This window comes from Solanum stenotomum, chromosome 2 (assembly GCF_019186545.1).
Source record: "Solanum stenotomum isolate F172 chromosome 2, ASM1918654v1, whole genome shotgun sequence".
In the NCBI taxonomy this organism is placed as follows: Eukaryota; Viridiplantae; Streptophyta; class Magnoliopsida; order Solanales; family Solanaceae; genus Solanum; species Solanum stenotomum.
Genome location: NC_064283.1, coordinates 18,605,978 through 18,623,239, shown reverse-complemented (window position 1 = coordinate 18,623,239; position 17,262 = coordinate 18,605,978). Strand labels below are relative to the sequence as shown.

At 31.1% G+C, this 17,262-nt stretch overlaps 1 protein-coding gene across 1 annotated transcript; it reads right to left on the bottom strand.

The window, feature by feature from the left end:
* Positions 1 to 13,346: 13,346 nt before the first annotated feature.
* On the bottom strand, positions 13,347 to 16,749 carry LOC125855222 (inositol-3-phosphate synthase). The gene is made up of 10 exons (XM_049534916.1): positions 16,453 to 16,749; positions 16,231 to 16,299; positions 16,001 to 16,136; positions 15,354 to 15,601; positions 15,032 to 15,258; positions 14,702 to 14,817; positions 14,403 to 14,579; positions 14,125 to 14,313; positions 13,962 to 14,024; positions 13,347 to 13,760 (listed from the first exon to the last, which is right to left on the bottom strand). The coding sequence occupies exons 1-10, from the start codon at positions 16,638 to 16,640 to the stop codon at positions 13,641 to 13,643; spliced, it is 1,533 nt and encodes a 510-aa protein (XP_049390873.1). The 5' UTR covers positions 16,641 to 16,749; the 3' UTR covers positions 13,347 to 13,640.
* Between the last annotated feature and the right edge of the window lie 513 nt (positions 16,750 to 17,262).

Below are 17,262 nucleotides of genomic sequence, written 5' to 3'. Positions count from 1 at the left end.
AGTTATAAAAAGCTACACTTTTAAATTGTGGCCAATAAAAAAGCACATGCCACGCTAGAAAGTGTAGTTTTATCAAATAAAAGTGTTGCCAATGAGATGCTACAAAGCGTGGCCTTTGTACCTCATCAGCCATGCTTTTTAAGCGTAGCTGCTACGGTAACACTTGAAAAGTGTAGCCTAAGGTCAAAGGTTACGCCTCTTTAGGTCATCCCCCAAAAAGTGTTGCCTAAAGTCAAAAAGTGTTGACTTTTATTAATGGCCACACTTTTTGATAGTTTAGGCCACACTTTACAAGTGTGGCTGAAAGCGTAAAATGTTGTAGTGATGATTTTCTCAAGTGCAAGATCAAGTATAAGGGTGATAATAAGGTTGGGCACCGGATCGGGTTGTACTGGTGCCAGTCCGATACTGTTTCGATATCATTTCGGTATCATTTCGGTTCGTTTCGATTCGGTAGTCTTCAGGACGGAACGGTATCACGATTTGATAATGATGTACCGGTGTACCGGTTTATTTCGATTCCGTTCTGGTCCGGTCCAATTTCGATTAATTATTTTTTATATTATAATTTATATATAAAATAAAATAAAAAATATAGACTTTCCCAATGCCCCAAGCGGCAGCTTTTCAGCCAAGGCTAAAAAGCCTGCTGCCCCTGCCCATTGCCGACCTGTCCCATCTGGCCATCCCTAGTCCCCACTCCCTACTGGCCAATGCTGACTGCCCCAGCCCCCAACATAAATATTTTCAACGTCTCCAGACTCCAATCCATATTCCATTCCAACGACTATATTTTCCAATTCCAACACATAATCACAATTTCTAAAAACTATATATACTCTCTCTCTTTGTATTTTTAATTACAATTTACGTATTTACAATATTTAACAATTAACAATCATCAATTTCTCTCAATTCTCAATCTTTCTCAAAGTTTCATACTTTCAATATTCAAGTTTCAAATTTCAATCATATTATTTTGTAATTGTGAAGATTTCAATAATCATTTGGTGAATTTTGGAGTAGGAATCTTCTTCAAACTTCAAGTTTCGACATCAATTTTTCAATTTTCGGTTATAATCATATGTTCTTTACACAAACGTTTGATAACTTCGTTCCACTCTCTAATCTTATATTTATTTTTTGTAAGTTGTTCTTGTTATATTTTATTTGTTCTTGTTAAATTTCGTATTTCATAATTTATAATTTTATATCATGGAGTCTTCTAAAAAAAGTAGAGGGAAAAAAGGTATTGTACACGGAGTAAAAAATATGTTTACAAAAAATAAAAATGGTTCTAGTTCTTCTAAATCTAATTTTCCTCTTGTTAGAATGAATACTGATGAATTTACTCATGTGAATGAAAGTAGTTTTTCTCATCCCGATCCTATAGAAATTAATTCGAATACTCCTATAATTCACGAAGAGGTTTATGAAAGACATTATGGTAATTATCAAGAAAATGAAGAAGTAGAAATTGATGAAGACGATTTAGATGATACACCGACTAGTTCTGACCTCAATAGTACTGAAGTTCCACCTCAGGAGGACAATCCTCCGGTTGGAACTAATCGTCCCCATATTGTTCCAACTAGAGGTAAGACCAAAATACAATGTACTTTAAAATCAAATGTGTGAAAATTTTGTTATTTGAATGAAGAAAAAACTTTTAGTATATGTAATCTTTGTAAACAACATTTTAAATATAAATCTAGTGGGAGTGGAGGTTCAATTGGGGATTAAAAAAGCATTTGATGCAAAAACATAGTCAAGAGTGGTTTGCATATTTATTTTCTCTTAGTGTTTGTGAAGATTCTAGCATTAGAGCATCGACTAGAGGATCAAATATGGTTCAAGGTGAATTAAATACTTCGAACTCAAGTGGTCCTCTTACACATCGAACCTATAATAAGGATCATGATTGCGAAATTGTAAAAATGATTGTTGTTTGTGGTTTACCTTTTAGTTTTGGAGAACATCCGGATTTTATTGCATATATTTGTGATACATATAATTCTAGTTTTAAAGGTTTATCAAGAAACATGGTAAAAAGAGATATTTTTGAATTTCAAGAAAAACATTGTCAATTTTTGCGTGCCTATTTTGAAATAATGGATTGTAGAGTTGCTATTACCACTGATATGGGTCGTAGTCCTAATGGTTTGATTATTTAACTGTTACTGTGCATTGGATTGATTATAATTGAAATTTACAAAAAAGAATTATCGGTTATAAAATTTGTCAACAGAAAAAAACTGGAATGTATATTGCTACTACTGTGTTGAAAATTTTATATTTTTTCGGTCTTTGTGATAAAGTCATTAGTATTAATTTAGATAATGCTTCTGCTAATTTAAATGCTATTAATATGCTAGAACCTAAAATTTGTCCTATTAGTATGTCTTTCATGTTAGATGTGTTGCGCATTTATTAAATTTGGTTGTTAGTGACGATGTTAAATTATTTGAAAATAGTTGTGATAAAATTGATAATGCTTCTTTTTATATTTTTCATATGCATAGTAGTAGTAGAATTAATCAATTTAAAGAGCTTTGTAATGCATGTAAACTTCCATTTAGAAAAGTTCCGAAACATGTAAAAACTAGATGAAATTTCTTTTATGATATGCTTGAAGTTGCTTATATATATAGAGAACCTATTATTATGCAATTTAATAGTCATAATGTTTATCCCGAATTAAAACTTAATGATAGTGATTGGGATGAAGTAAATGAACTTAGAATATTTTTGAAATCATTTTATGATGCTACTAAAAAAATTTCTGAAATGTATTATCCTACTATTTCCTAAATTTTAATACATATATGTGAGATTTCATCTCTCTTTTCTGAATATAAAAAAAATAAATTATTTACTAGTGCCATTGAAGTTATGATTACAAAATTTAAGAAATCTTTTTTTTCTATCCCTCAAATTTATTTAACTGCAATTCTTTTCAACCCTGAATATAAAGAATATGGTGCAAAAGCTTTAGTTGAATACATTTATCAAAATTTAGATATTAAACAAGAAGAACAACCTGATTTGGTAACATGTCAAAATAGTATAAAATTACTTGCTAAAGAAATGTATGATAAATATTGTTCCTTAGATAATGTTGAAAATCCTCAACTGTCTATGCCTCGAGTAGATGCCTATGGTAGAGTGAAACATAAACTTGGTCTTGACTCTTCTAATAAATGTGAATTTGTTAAATATTTTGAACAAGGTTCAGATAATATTACAAACGAGGAAGGTATAGCACAACTACTGAACTAGTGGAGGGCTCGTGGAACTCAATTTCCAAAACTTAGTAGGATGGTGAAGGATGTGCTTGCAATTCAAGGATCATCAGTAACTTCAAAGGCAGCTTTTAGCGCGGCAAGATTTCAAATTGAAGACCACAGATATTCGTTAGCAGAAAATAGTTTGGAGATATCGGTGCTTTTTAGAGATTGGATAAATGCTCAGCGTAGAAATCAACGACTTCCAAAGTTAGATAGTCAATATGAACTTTTTATAGATTCAACCATTGGATGTGGTAGTGACGATGGCATGGAACTTCAAGATCGTCAACGAGCTTTACCAAGACCAGTAGTTGATTACGGTCAATCTATAGCTGGGTTAGAGAAATGCTTTACAGGACTATACAACTATTAGTATTACATTCGAGGTTTAGTTGAAACAGAACCCTTTCTAGAAGGTAGCTGCGTAAATTATACACTCTACTAATAGTTGAAAATTGTAATTGTAATTTGTAATACAATTGGATTGATATTTTTTAAATTTGTCATTTGTGTCATTGGTTTATCCTTATTTTTATTTATTTTTTAAAAATTACAAACTTAAGCTATTTAAATTACAAGTTATAAATATAACTTATAAGTTATAACATATTAATAAGCAATAACTTATAAACTTCAAAAGATTCAAATCTTGAAATTTGAAAACTAAGCTAAAAAACTTTATTAAACTTAACTTGTAAACTTAATAGGTAAAAATTACAAAAAAAAATATCTTTAAAATAAACTTAAGTAAAATTACATTATAAATTTCAAAACTATTAATTTAAAGTTTAAACTTAGAAAAATAAAAAAAAAACATTCATATTTTCGTAATTCAAAAAATCAAAATAACTAAAAAAATTTTATCATTTTTTGAAATAGCTAGATGTGTCGTCCCATTTATCCCATCCTGCTTCGGTTCCATCCCAGTATATAGTGGGACGGGACGAAATCGAGTATCCGTCTCAATAATTTTGATCTGGTTCATCCCGGTATAGGTCAACAAACCGGTCAAATCGTCCCGTTCCGATCCGATACCGATTCGATTCGATCCGATGATTCCGTTCCGATCCATTGTGCAGCCTTAGGTGATAATGATAATGCTTTGGAGGATAAGAACAAGAAAATGAATGAGATTTGAATAAACTACTGCGTCATGCCAATTTATTTTGGCATGAAAGAATTTCATATCAAATATATATTGAGTCGGTTAAAAATGATCAAACATATATGTTAACATGTTGCAACGGATGCTCATCTGTTGCAACTAGTGAATCATCCATTGCGACATATGATCAGATATACTTGATTATTTTCAACAGATAGGTTATCTATTGCAACAGATTATACATATTAGACATTTGTTGTAACAGATTTCTATATTTGTTACAACAAATGATCATATTTATTTGATTATTTTCAACAGATGGGTTATCTATTGCAACAGATAATACATTTAGATTGTACTTGAACTTATAAAGTGAAAGATAATTATAACTAAATAAATTTAATTTTTACTAATTATGAATTAATGAAGCATTTCAAATTAAAATAAACAATTGATCACTTTATTTAAGACAAATACAATTAGTTGATTATGTAATTACACTATAATGCCTTGAAAATTTAATTGAACTTATTAATTGAAATGTAATTATAATTAAATAAATTTATTTATTTACTAATTATGAGTTAATAAATCATTTCAAATCAAAATAATCAATTGATCACTTTATTTAAGACAAATACAATTAGTTGATCATCCAATTACTCTATAATGCATTGAAAATGTAATTGGACTTATTAATTGAAATGTAATTATAATTAAATAACTTTATTTATCACTAATTATGAGTTAATGAAGCATTTCATATCAAAATAATCAATTAAACACTTTATTTAAGACAAATACAGTTAGTTGATCATGTAATTACTCTATAATGGTTTGAAAATGTAATTGAACTTATTAATTGAAAGGTAATTATAATTAAATAACTTTATTTATAACTAATTATGAGTTATTGAAGCATTTCATATCAAAATAATCAATTCACTACAAGAAATTTGATTATTAAGGACGAATTATTTTATCACTTAAAAATCATATTTCGTCACAAAAATAAATTTATGACAAAAAATATTTCGTCAATCTTTCATCTCTAAACGCTCGTCTCTAATAGTATATAAAGACAATTTAGTGTGTCGTCACTGAAAGTCTTATATTAACTACAAAAAGAATATTTGTCCCCAAATGCATAGTATTTGCAACGAACTTATTTGTCATAAAAATGTAAATATTTTGTAGCTAAAAATGTCATATCGTCACTAAAAGTGTGTCTAATAAGGACAAAATTTATTTGTCACTAATTATTAATTTAATTAGTGACGAGCTTGATCGTCTTTAACGTTATGCATAATTTGTAGTAAAAAGAATAAGATTCCGTCACTAAAAGATGACAATTTCATGGTTGAAAAAATATTTTTGGCAGATAATAGGCGGTATTAATGATGAATTAATTTGTAGTTAAAAATATAATTATTATTGTAATTATTTTTGTCACTAAATTTTATCACTTCGTGTTAAATAAAAAAGTAGCAATAGGGTTACTTATTTTTTATCCAAAGAAGATATTTTTGTGACCTAATATAATTCTTATAACATTTAATGCTATGTAAATAAATATGTACTTAAACTATTTGTTGTTAATACATGTCAATTTCAATTGTTAAAGTACACAATCTATGTAAATAAAAACATCATAAAAAAATAATATACCAAAAAAACATAAATAAAAACACCGTATATTATAATAATTTGTAGATAACACTTGCATACAAACTCATTAAGTAAATAAAGTGAAATTACTCAAACAAAAATAGATAAATCTAATTGAGGTACGAAAACAATAACAAATTTAAAAATATAAAACTATGTAGTTTCCTTGTATACCAGTGCTCCATTATCTTACATTTTCACTCATTCACTTTTTTACATCTTCATCATTCATGTACCTGTGTAAAAGAAAATAAAGAATTTTAGTATTCAAACTTTAATTCTAAAAATACTTTTTGATATCATGATGTAAACAAAATATGTATTCAAACTTTAATTTTAACAATAATATTAATTAGTGAACTAAATTATAAAATGAGAATATATAAAATAATTTCTTCTATTCAAAATTATTAAACATTCAAGTATCACAATCAATAAAAACTTATCTCCTTATTGAAATGGTGTCAAGAATTTCTACATTCAATCAACACCAAGTAAAAGTTGAATAACAATTTTGTAAAATAATTGTTCCTCATACTAGTTGAAACAAATATTTAAAAAGTTATAGAGCATTAACAAATGCTAGATGGACATAATTTGGGATACTAGATAAAAGAAGGAAAAGAAACGAGAGAGAGCAGTAAAATACCTATAGGAATGGAATATAGTATTTGTATTCTAGTTGGTTTTTTAGATTTAAGTGGATAGATTTTAATTTATTAATAATTCTAAAAAGGAGGAAAAAAGTGAGTGGGTAGTTTCATGTAACGTGGGATGGAAAATGGGGAATGAGTGAAGGAAATTTAATGCATTGAAAGTGGAGGGAAGGTCAAATACTTAAAAGTTAAATTTTATTTTTTTTACTTTTACTATAATATTTTAGTTTTAAAATATAAATTCTCACAACTATGATTTCCGTCACTTAATGGGTTTCCATTAACTACTAAAATTATTTAATTTGTTTGACATAATCAAGTAAAAATAGTATGTCAATTATACTCCATCTATATAGATAAATTTTAAAAAATGTAAATTACATTCAAATAGATAAATAATAAAATGAGAATAAAATTTGGTATCTATTTGACAAAAATTATTTGTCGCAAAATTATATGTTAAAATAGAGACAATAATATCATCATCGCCAATTATTTAAATTATTAGTGACAAAAAATAAAGTCACAATTAAATGTAAATTTTGTAGTTAAATTTTACAATAATTAAGTACAAATTGTAATTCGTCGCTATTGAATCATCATAGTTTTAGTGAGCAAAAATTTTCGTGCCCAAATGTAGATTATTTTAGGACAAAAGATGATTTGTCATAAATTGGGTACATCATTTAGTGACAAAATAATGTGTCATTGATAGCTTTATATTTGTAACTAATAGTACTCAATAAATGGCGCCAACTTATTTTTTGGTGGGAAATTTTAATAGACAAAAATTTGCTACGAAATTTTATTTTTTCATCACTTAAAGTATTGGCCATAGATCTTTAGCAACGTAATATGATTTTCGTCATTAAAGATGAACAATTAGTGACGAATTTCATGTTGTAGCTAGTAATTTCGTAGCTAAATATCATATTTGTTGTAGTGATTGAACACTTTATTTAAGACAAATACAACTAGTTGATCATGTAATTACTCTATAATTGATTGAAAATGTAATTGAACTTATTAATTGAAAGGTAATAACTTTATTTATCATTAATTATGAGTTAATAAAGCATTTCAAATCAAAATAATCAATTGATTACTTTATTTAAGATAAATGCAGTTATAAGTTGATCATGTAATTACTCTATAATGCATTGAAAATGTAATTGAACTTATTAATAGAAATGTTATTATAATTAAATAATTTTATTTATCACTAATTATGAATACATGAAGCATTTCATATCATGTATATATATAGTTGAAAATGATCAAACATATATGCTCATCTATTGCAATTGATGAATCATTTGTTGTAACAGATGAATCATCCATTGCAACAAATGAGAACATAAGCTTGATTATTTTCAACGAATAAGTCATCTATTGCAACAGATAATACATATTAGACTTTTGTTGTAACAGATGATAATATTTATTTGATTATTTTTAACACATAAGCTACCTAATGCAACAAATAATGCAATAGATAATGTCTCTGATGCAACATATGCAAAGTTTGTTGCAACAGATGAGCATAACTAATATATTTTATATAATAAATATGAACATACAAAGTCAACCAAAATGAGTTAAAATTATCAAAGTCATAACTAAGTACAAAATAGTTATTTAACTATTACAATTATTTTGAAGGATTTCGAATTGGACATGTTGTTCTCTTGTGTCTAATATTTTACATACCGAACACTTATTCTTTTTTGTGGAAATGATTCCCCGACTCCTCGCCTCCTCTTCGTTCTCCTTCTTCCCGATTTGCTTAGGTCAACATATGAATGATGTATTTCTCTTTCCAAAATCTCCAAAGGAACAATCCAAAAATCTTCGGGAGGCACCAGATTAATTTCTTCTCAATATGCAATTATGTATTTTTTCACCGAATAATATGAAGATGACTTATTGTAACTGATGACTCACTTGTTGGATACGTGTCTAGAATCAGAAGCTTATCCAATAAGTAAGTCAATTGTTGTAACAGATGAGTCATGTGTTGCAACAGGTAACTCATCTGTTGCAAAATGACTTACATGTTGGGACAAACTTCTGATTCTGTAATATATATCCAACGGGTAAGTCATTTGTTGTAGCAGATAATAGATGACTCATATGTTACAATAAATGACTTATCTGTTGGAACAAATTTTTGATTTTTCCTATCTTGTCCTGGTACTGTAATATGTATCCAACAGGTAAGCCCTCTATTGTAACAGATGAGTCATCTGGTGCAGCAGATGACTCATCGATTGCAATAAATGACTTATCTGTTGGGACACGATTCTGGTTATATCCCAGCTTGGCATGGTACTATATACAACATGCAAGCTATATGTTGTAACATATGACTTACCTGTTGGATACACGATTGTACATTATTAAAGAATTACTCAATATCGAAATGAGAAATTAGACTAAAAATCATCAATTTACTTACCAAAATCACGTATGATGTAATGCACAATGATATAGGTGTCACACCCTTTTTTCGCACAGCAGAAGGAAATTTTTCAATCTAAGTGACGGTATTGATCAAAAATTATTTTAATTTTTTTAGAGTCGCCACTTAGAATTGAGTTATGGTGTTCCAAGTCACCTTTTTGTTTAATCTCTAATCAAAAGGAAATGACTTTTTGTTTTGAACTGCGAACTAGAAATTTGGGTAAGGACTTCTGTTGATCGAGGGGAAGGTATTAGGCATCCCTTGAGTCCCGTGATTATAGCACGATCGCTTTTATTAACTTATAATTGTTTTAATTATCTTTTGGATATATTTTTATAGGCCATGATTTGCTCGCATTTTTTATCTGTTGAACTTTTATTTGGTCTCGACCTAGATACGTAACCGCATTCTTGGTCTTGATATTTAGAAAAATAACTGTCTTCTTTGCATCACACTCAATAATCTTATTATTGGGCAAGGTGCATCACTGCATCCTTGAGTTTATTTTAATTGTCTCAAAAAAAGATGCACAACCACATTCTTAATCGAAACAAATATTTTTAATGTGTGTCTAAAATTTCGTCTCATTATTAAAATTTTAATATTTTGTCCCTTATAAATAAAACCAAATAAAGTAAAATAAATAAATGTTGATGATACAATATATAATTCTGACATCATTTCTATATTTTTTATTTTTATATTTTATAAAATATTTTAATTACTCTTAAAATTAATGCCAAAATTAAGCATACATTTTGATAAAATAAAAATAATGACAATAATTTCATTGAGCCTAAAAATTCCTACTTTATAATTATTAACATATAAATCAAGACAGTTACTAAGGAATAAAAATAAACAAATGAAAATAATCACCAATTAAAGTTATCTTCGCTCATTAAATAAGGTATAACGCTTAACCAAATATTTATTTCAATTAAATTATAAATAAAACAAAACTATAATAAAACTAATCATATAATTACATCAAATTCCATAAATAAATTAAAGATTTAAGGCAAAGTTATACCTCAAATGAAGAAAATAAGTACCGTGAAACCTTGATCGAAATTCGATTAGAACACCCAAAATCTCTTGTAGATTGTATGGAGTGATGTATGTATTGTGTTGATATGAAGATAAAGAAGTAAGAAAAGATATGAATGTGTTGGTAAATTTTTGAAAGAAGAATAAAATAAAAATGGAGTTTTTACCTATTCTTTTTCTCGTGACTTTGTGTGCAGCGTGTGTGTGTTGTTGTTTTTTCTGGTTTCTTTTTCTCCCTTTTCTGTACGTTTTTGTGTATTGCTTTTTTGTTTTTTCTCCTTTTTTTCTACGTTTTTGTGTATTGTTGTTAATATAGTAGTGTAGTGGTGCAGTGTGCAGGTATATAGTGGTGATGTACGTGTGTGTGGGGAGTGTTTTAGTGGGGTGTGTATTGGGTGAGTGGGATAACGGGAAGATGTGAATAGGGGTAATGGTAAGCTTTTTTTTTCCTATTAAACATAATAAATATTAGCTAATAGAAATACAAGAATAAATGAATAGCTATTCTAAATTATAATTAGGAAATACTAGCTTATTATTAAATCTGAATTAAAAGAATTTTTTTTTTTTGTTATTTTCAAATCTTTTAAATAAACTTACTAAAATAAGACAAAAATCAAAATATCTAACTTAGACATAGAAGAAATATTTAAGAAATAAAAATAGTATAAAATTTTATGTTCGGTCAAAAATTACGTGTCTACATTTTACCCCTCTTTGACTGGAAACACGAAGTGTTTTCAGACAAAGAAGTAGATAACGTGACAAATTTTGACCAGACTTGTATTTGAAAATAAAATAAAATAAAATTGTGCGATCGAGTCTTGGTTTTGGACATCCTACATATCCCAAGTTATAGGGGAATCAGGTCACATGTAGTTTAAGGAGATATGTGATGAGTTGGAAGTTAAGTGAGACTCCAGGTCGCGGCTCTTATCCTTAATTACGTAAAAAAAGAAGAATAAAACTAGTAGTCAAAAGGAAAATAAAAGTACAAGCTCCTATCTATGCAGCTTCTCTTGAGTCTTCACTTGTGTCACACTTTGAGATATCATCTTGATTTTTGTGAGTATCTTGATCTTGAATGGATTTGATGCTTAACTTGCTACTTAGAGTGAGTTTTTGGCACTCTTCGAAATGACAATTTGAATATGTTCTTGAATGACTGCATATTTTCTTGATCAGAAGCTGAATAGAAAAAGATGTGAGGAAGTCAGGCTGCTACATGCATTGAAGAAGCTGATTCTGGCTATCATGGGATTGATTATTCTGAAAAGAGTTGAAACTTTGTTCTTGAATTTCAAATCCATGTTTCGCTTGAAGAAACCTGAAAACCATCACAAACAAAAGAAATACACAAAAAATTTTGCCCCAGTTTTCATTGAAATTTTTTTGTGAGTTATTAGCAAATGTAATTTTTTTAAAAAAATAAACTCATACTAGGAAGTGTTTATCTTAGGAGAAAATAATTAAATCGCATTATGTAGGAGGGTCCTGCTAATCCCATTATGTAAGAGGATCCTGCTAATCCCATTAGGTATGAGGGTCATACTAATCTACATCCCATTGTCCAGGAAGGTCCTGCTATACTAATTCTCATTGTCCAAGAAGGTCCTGCTACACTAATATCCATTGTCTAGGAGGGTCCTGCTACTAATTCTCATTGTCCATGAGGGTCCTGCTATACTAATTCTCATTGTCCAGGAGGGTCCTGCTACACTAATTCCCATTGTCCAAAAGGGTCCTGCTATACTAATTCTCATTGTCCATGAGGGTCCTGCTAATCTAAATCTCATTATGTATGAGGGTCCTGCTAAACTAAATCTCATTATGTATGAGGGTCCTTCTAATCTAAATCTCATTATGTAGGAGGATCCTGCTAAACTAAATCACATTATGTAGGAGGGTTAAATCCCCTTATGTATGAGGGTCCTGCTAATCCCATTATGTAGGAGGGTCCTGCTAATCCCATTATGTTGGAGGGTCCTGCTAATCCCATTATGTATGATTGTCCTGCTAAACTAAATCCCATTATGTAGGAGGGTCCTGCTAATCTAAATTTCATTATGTAGGAGGGTCATATTAATCTAAATCTCATTATGTAGGTGGGTCCTGCTAATCTCATTATGTATGATGGTCATGCTAATCTAAATCTCATTATATATGAGGGTCCTACTAATCCCATTATGTATGAGGGTCCTGCTAATTTAAATCTCATTACGTAGGAGGGTCCTGCTAATCCCATTATGTAGGAGTCTCATTATGTAGAAGGGTCATGCTAATCCCATTATGTAGGAGGGTCCTGCTAAACTAAATCTCATTATGTATGAGGGTCCTGCTAATCTAAATCTCATTATGTAGGAGGGTCCTGCTAAACTAAATCTCATTATATAGGAGGGTCCTGCTAAACTAAATCTCATTATGTAGAAGGGTCCTGCTAATCCCATTATGTAAGAGGGTTCTGCTAAACTAAATCTCATTATGTATGAGGGTCCTGCTAATCTAAATCTCATTATGTAGGAGGGTGTAGGAGGATCCTGCTAATCTAAATCTCATTATGTAGGAGGGTCTTACTAATCTCATTATGTAGGAGGGCCCTGCTAATTTAAATCTCATTACGTAAGAAGGTCCTGCTAATCTCATTATGTAAGAGGGTCCTGCTAAACTAAATCTCATTATGTAGGAGGGCTCTGCTAAACTAGTCAATTAGGGTTTATGCTATGAACTTGTTAGTTACTTAGATTAACCTGGAACCTCCCTCCATTCCCCCTTTTTATTTCTACTACTTCCCTTGGAAGGATTTGTTACTATTTAGAGCAATTAGAATGATGAACTCTTATAATTTCAATACAATATGAGTTCATTACAGTATAGCATACTGTAAGAGAATAGTTTCTAGATATGTTTTGAATATGCTAGTAATAATTATCTACTTTCTATCTCTTCAGAATTCTTTCTTATCTTTTGTGCATACCCTCTCTTTCCTTGTCCCACTTATTTTTCTATCTATCTAATAATAATATCCTTCATACTGTTTGACTGTTACAACTCAAATCTAAGAGGCAGATGAAAAGGGAGCAAAATCCTCCCAAGGAAAATTAAAAAGAGAGGAAAACTAGAGTAAGACTATACGTTGTATTTCCGGAAGAGAAAAGGCGTTGCTGGCTCTAAAGAGCTAAGACAACACTGATAATACATCTTCAAAATGAAGGGCTAATACACAAAGAAATCATAATGACATTCAACTTAGACCGCCATTAAACAACAGCTATACATCCAAGGGTTGGCTGAGATTTAGCTAATTATAGTACTAATGATAAGACAAAAGATTACAAAAATAAAAGTAAAGAAAGACAACATGGTTCTTCTGCTACACAGCTTCTTGAGTCCTTTCACTTCTTATGAGATCTTCATTTGTATTCCAAGATCATGTTGTTCTCTGGTGCCAGTCCAACACAAGCCCTCAATATGTTCTCAAGCATTGCCCTCTGCTTTGAAAGGGCATTCACCACTGGTGTACCTGGTGGTACCTGTTTTACCAATTCACAACATCAAAAACTGTTCTGTTCATCTTAGTCTAAGACACCGCCTTTCAGGTTATTAGAGTAGACATAATGAGAACATCCTCTAGTGTTATATTATTATGGTATTGCCTAACCAATTAACTGTTCAAGGAATACATCTTTTGGTGCTATTTTTACAGAATGAAATGAAACTTCAAGAGAAATTACCAGAGGAGCCTTGGTAAGATAGCTGAGGATGGTCGCCACGGGATGGAAGGAGTGGAACTTACCCTGAAAATCAGACATGGTTCATGTAATTCAGAACAAATCAACTTGTAATTGCAACTAACTAATTGTAAATGCATAAAAAGTCAGGGATAAAGAAACATACCTCTCCTTCAGCTTTGAGCTGAATGCGGGTGCTGAGTTCAGCCAGGAGGACCAAATCCAAGATAATTGGAGCAGCCAAAAGAGAATCCTCACAGGTATTGTGCAATACAATGGTGTTCCTTCCACCCATGAAAATCTCTGATGTGTACTCATCCATTGCCCTCTTGCTATCTCCCACATATGGTACATACTGAATCCCATAAATCCAATGTTAGAACTAGTATTGTGCCTTGTTATATTTTTTAATTAGTAATGTTAAATGATTTAGTAATCAATTACCTTAATCACAACAACATGGTCAGGGTGCTCTCCAGGCTCATAAAGGATGGCATTACTAGAAACCATGTCATCGACAACATTGCTTTTCGAGATCTCCTTTGAGCGGAAAGTCTGAGGGGCCGACAGATTCATTCCATCATTGTTACCCAAATGGTTGTAGCTCACAATTGATGTTGGCTGTAAACAACACAAGTTTCACCATCACTCAACTTTCCTCTTTCAAGATTCCATATTTTACATATCAAATTTGCTTTATTAGTTTAAAAGCTCTGTGAAATTAGAAGCAGCAATAGCCATACCTTAATACCAGCTCCAACAAGGAAATCAACCAGCACTGACTTCATCTTGGTTTGACCACTCTTAAAATCATCACCACCAATCAAAGTGTTCCTCTTGATGGCCAAATCAATGAGGCCTAACAAATTTTCAATTAATACATAAGACTAGCACACAACTGATTTCCCAAAGAAACAACAACATACCCAGTGAGACCCCACTCCCACTGAGTGGAGTGTAGAGTAGAGTGTACACAGACCTTACCACCACCTCATGGAGGTAGTGGTCCAAAAGACACTCCGCTCAAGTGCATCAAACCAAAGCAAGATTTTTAATTTGAAATTGGAACATACCTGGGACAAAAGTGTTTTGTGGGCTTCCATTGATGAAGGGCACATTTTCAAGAATACAAGCAATAGCATACAAGGTGGAAGGAGATATTTCAGCCTCATTTCTATCCACAGAAGCAAAGAGGTTTTCCATGGTATCATTAAGGCCAACAGCCACACTGCTGTATCTTTCAGTGTTGGCAGTCCACAAAACCACCACCTTGTCCACTTTGTTGTTCTCCTTAAACTCCCTAATTTACCCAAAAACAACACTATAATTAGCAACTCTAATTAAAAACCAAACAGAGCTATACACTTTGTGACATAATAAAACAACCCCTTTTACCTAATATCCTTAACGATTTGATCAATTTGTTCTTTCTTGGTTCCTTTGATGACATTGTTAGCACGTGAGCCTTGGTTTGCAGCAATGAAATCAGGGTCATAGATACCAGGCAGTGGGACCATGGATTCCATGTAGGGCCTCAGCTGCTTTTGAAGATCAATGTCAAAAACTTTAGCCCTTGCCATGGCATCTGCCAAATTCATGTTGCTGATGTCCCATCCTCCAAACACTACATCATCTGGATTGACCTATTTCATTATCAATTGCAAAAAAAACACATTAACAAACAGAGAATTTAATCCTCCGGCCGGCCCCATTTGTTTGTCTTACTTTCCTTTTAGTCCATTTTAAAAAAAAAGTCTTTTTCTTTTCTGACAACTTTTAATTCCAACTTTGCATGTTCCATACCACAAGATTCATTCTTTACCTTCTTAAGCTCCTTGTCAATTCAAAACAAGACTAAAAAATATTTCTTTTTCTTTTATGATAACTTCTAATTCCAACTTTGCATGTTTCATACCACAAGATTCATTCTTTACCTTCTTAAGCTCCGTATTAAGTCAAAACGAGACAAATAAATTAAAACAGAAAGCATAAAAGTAACAACCACCACCAAAAAGTGCCATTTCAAAACAAATTAAGGTTACCATGGGAAGTATGCTCTTAAAGGGAGCATAGATCTCCTCTCCATTGAAGGAACCAACTCGAATAGTAGAGGCCTGTGTAAGAGAGCCAAAGTAATTGGCTTGCTGCACCTTATCCTTGGTAGCCCATGAAATTCCTCTGTCAATTTCCAACAACACCCACTGTTTAAGCAAGAATCATGACAAAGACAGAGAGAAATTGCAGAACAGAAAGAGAAAAAAAAAAACTCAACTCTCTGTTAGCAATAACACCTCCAGTCAAGGCTGAACCATTGTTTCCACCCCATCCAACAAGCATAACCCTACCAGAAATAAAATTACACAAAAAATGTTATCACAAAACAGAAAAGACCCATATTTTAATTTCTCGAATCTTGAATAAAGTTTCAATCTTTAGCAAATATGAAGGATCTGGTAAGAAAAAAAAAAAAAAAGCAAAAAACACTCAAACACACCCTAATTTTGGAACATGAACATCAGTCTTGAATTCATATTTAACAGTTTTTGGCTTAACAGTCCATTGAAATGTCCCATTTTTTTCCTCATGAACTAACTCAGTTGTTTGATAATCATACACAGAGTGAATCTCACTCTCTGTGTACTTAACATTGGGGCTCTCAACCTTAAAGTTCTCAATAAACATTTTCACTCACAAACACAAAAGAATGAAACTTTTTTTGTTTTTTTACCAAAAAAAAAATGGAGAAGACACTCAAAAGTATATTCTTTAAGGCTAAGAGCTCCACTTGTACTGTTTGTTGGCAAAGCCATGGGATGTATAAATAGAGAGATTTTGTGGAAGAGGAAAGACACATGGCACTTTCACAGGGAATGAGGGCCCACCGCTATGTCTAGTAACTTTAATAGAGAATCTTAGCCATGCAAAATTGTGAACAAATTGATGAAAATTAATTTAAATTAGAAGTATAACTTACCTAAATCCATACATTTCGACACTAATTACATTCTAATTCAAAAGTTCCTTTTCTTTTTACCCCTCCTCAGGAGCTTTCATCTTTTTGCTCCCTTGATAACTCGAAGTCACAACATTAAGGTTGAAAGTGAATGATGTTTATCATCCGAGCAACTCCCTCTTGTCATTTTGAAAGTTTCTTCAATTACAAAATATTCAGATTTTTCATTGTTCTCGAATACATTTATTAGTTGTCCGATATATTGAAATGATACATTACTTGATGGAAGGGATATATCTAAGAGGGGATAAAATGTATCCGAGGGGGATAAATATATATTCGGGGGGGGAT

Bases quoted from the DNA above. Each gene is read 5' to 3' on its own strand.
- LOC125855222 (XM_049534916.1), bottom strand. From the start codon at position 16,640: ATGTTTATTGAGAACTTTAAGGTTGAGAGCCCCAATGTTAAGTACACA. The intron at 16,300-16,452 runs GTGTGTTTGAGT...TATTTCTGGTAG, and splicing joins GTTCATGTTCCAAAATTAGG to GGTTATGCTTGTTGGATGGG. The intron at 16,137-16,230 runs GTTGAGTTTTTT...GGAAATTGACAG, and splicing joins GGTGTTATTGCTAACAGAGA to AGGAATTTCATGGGCTACCA.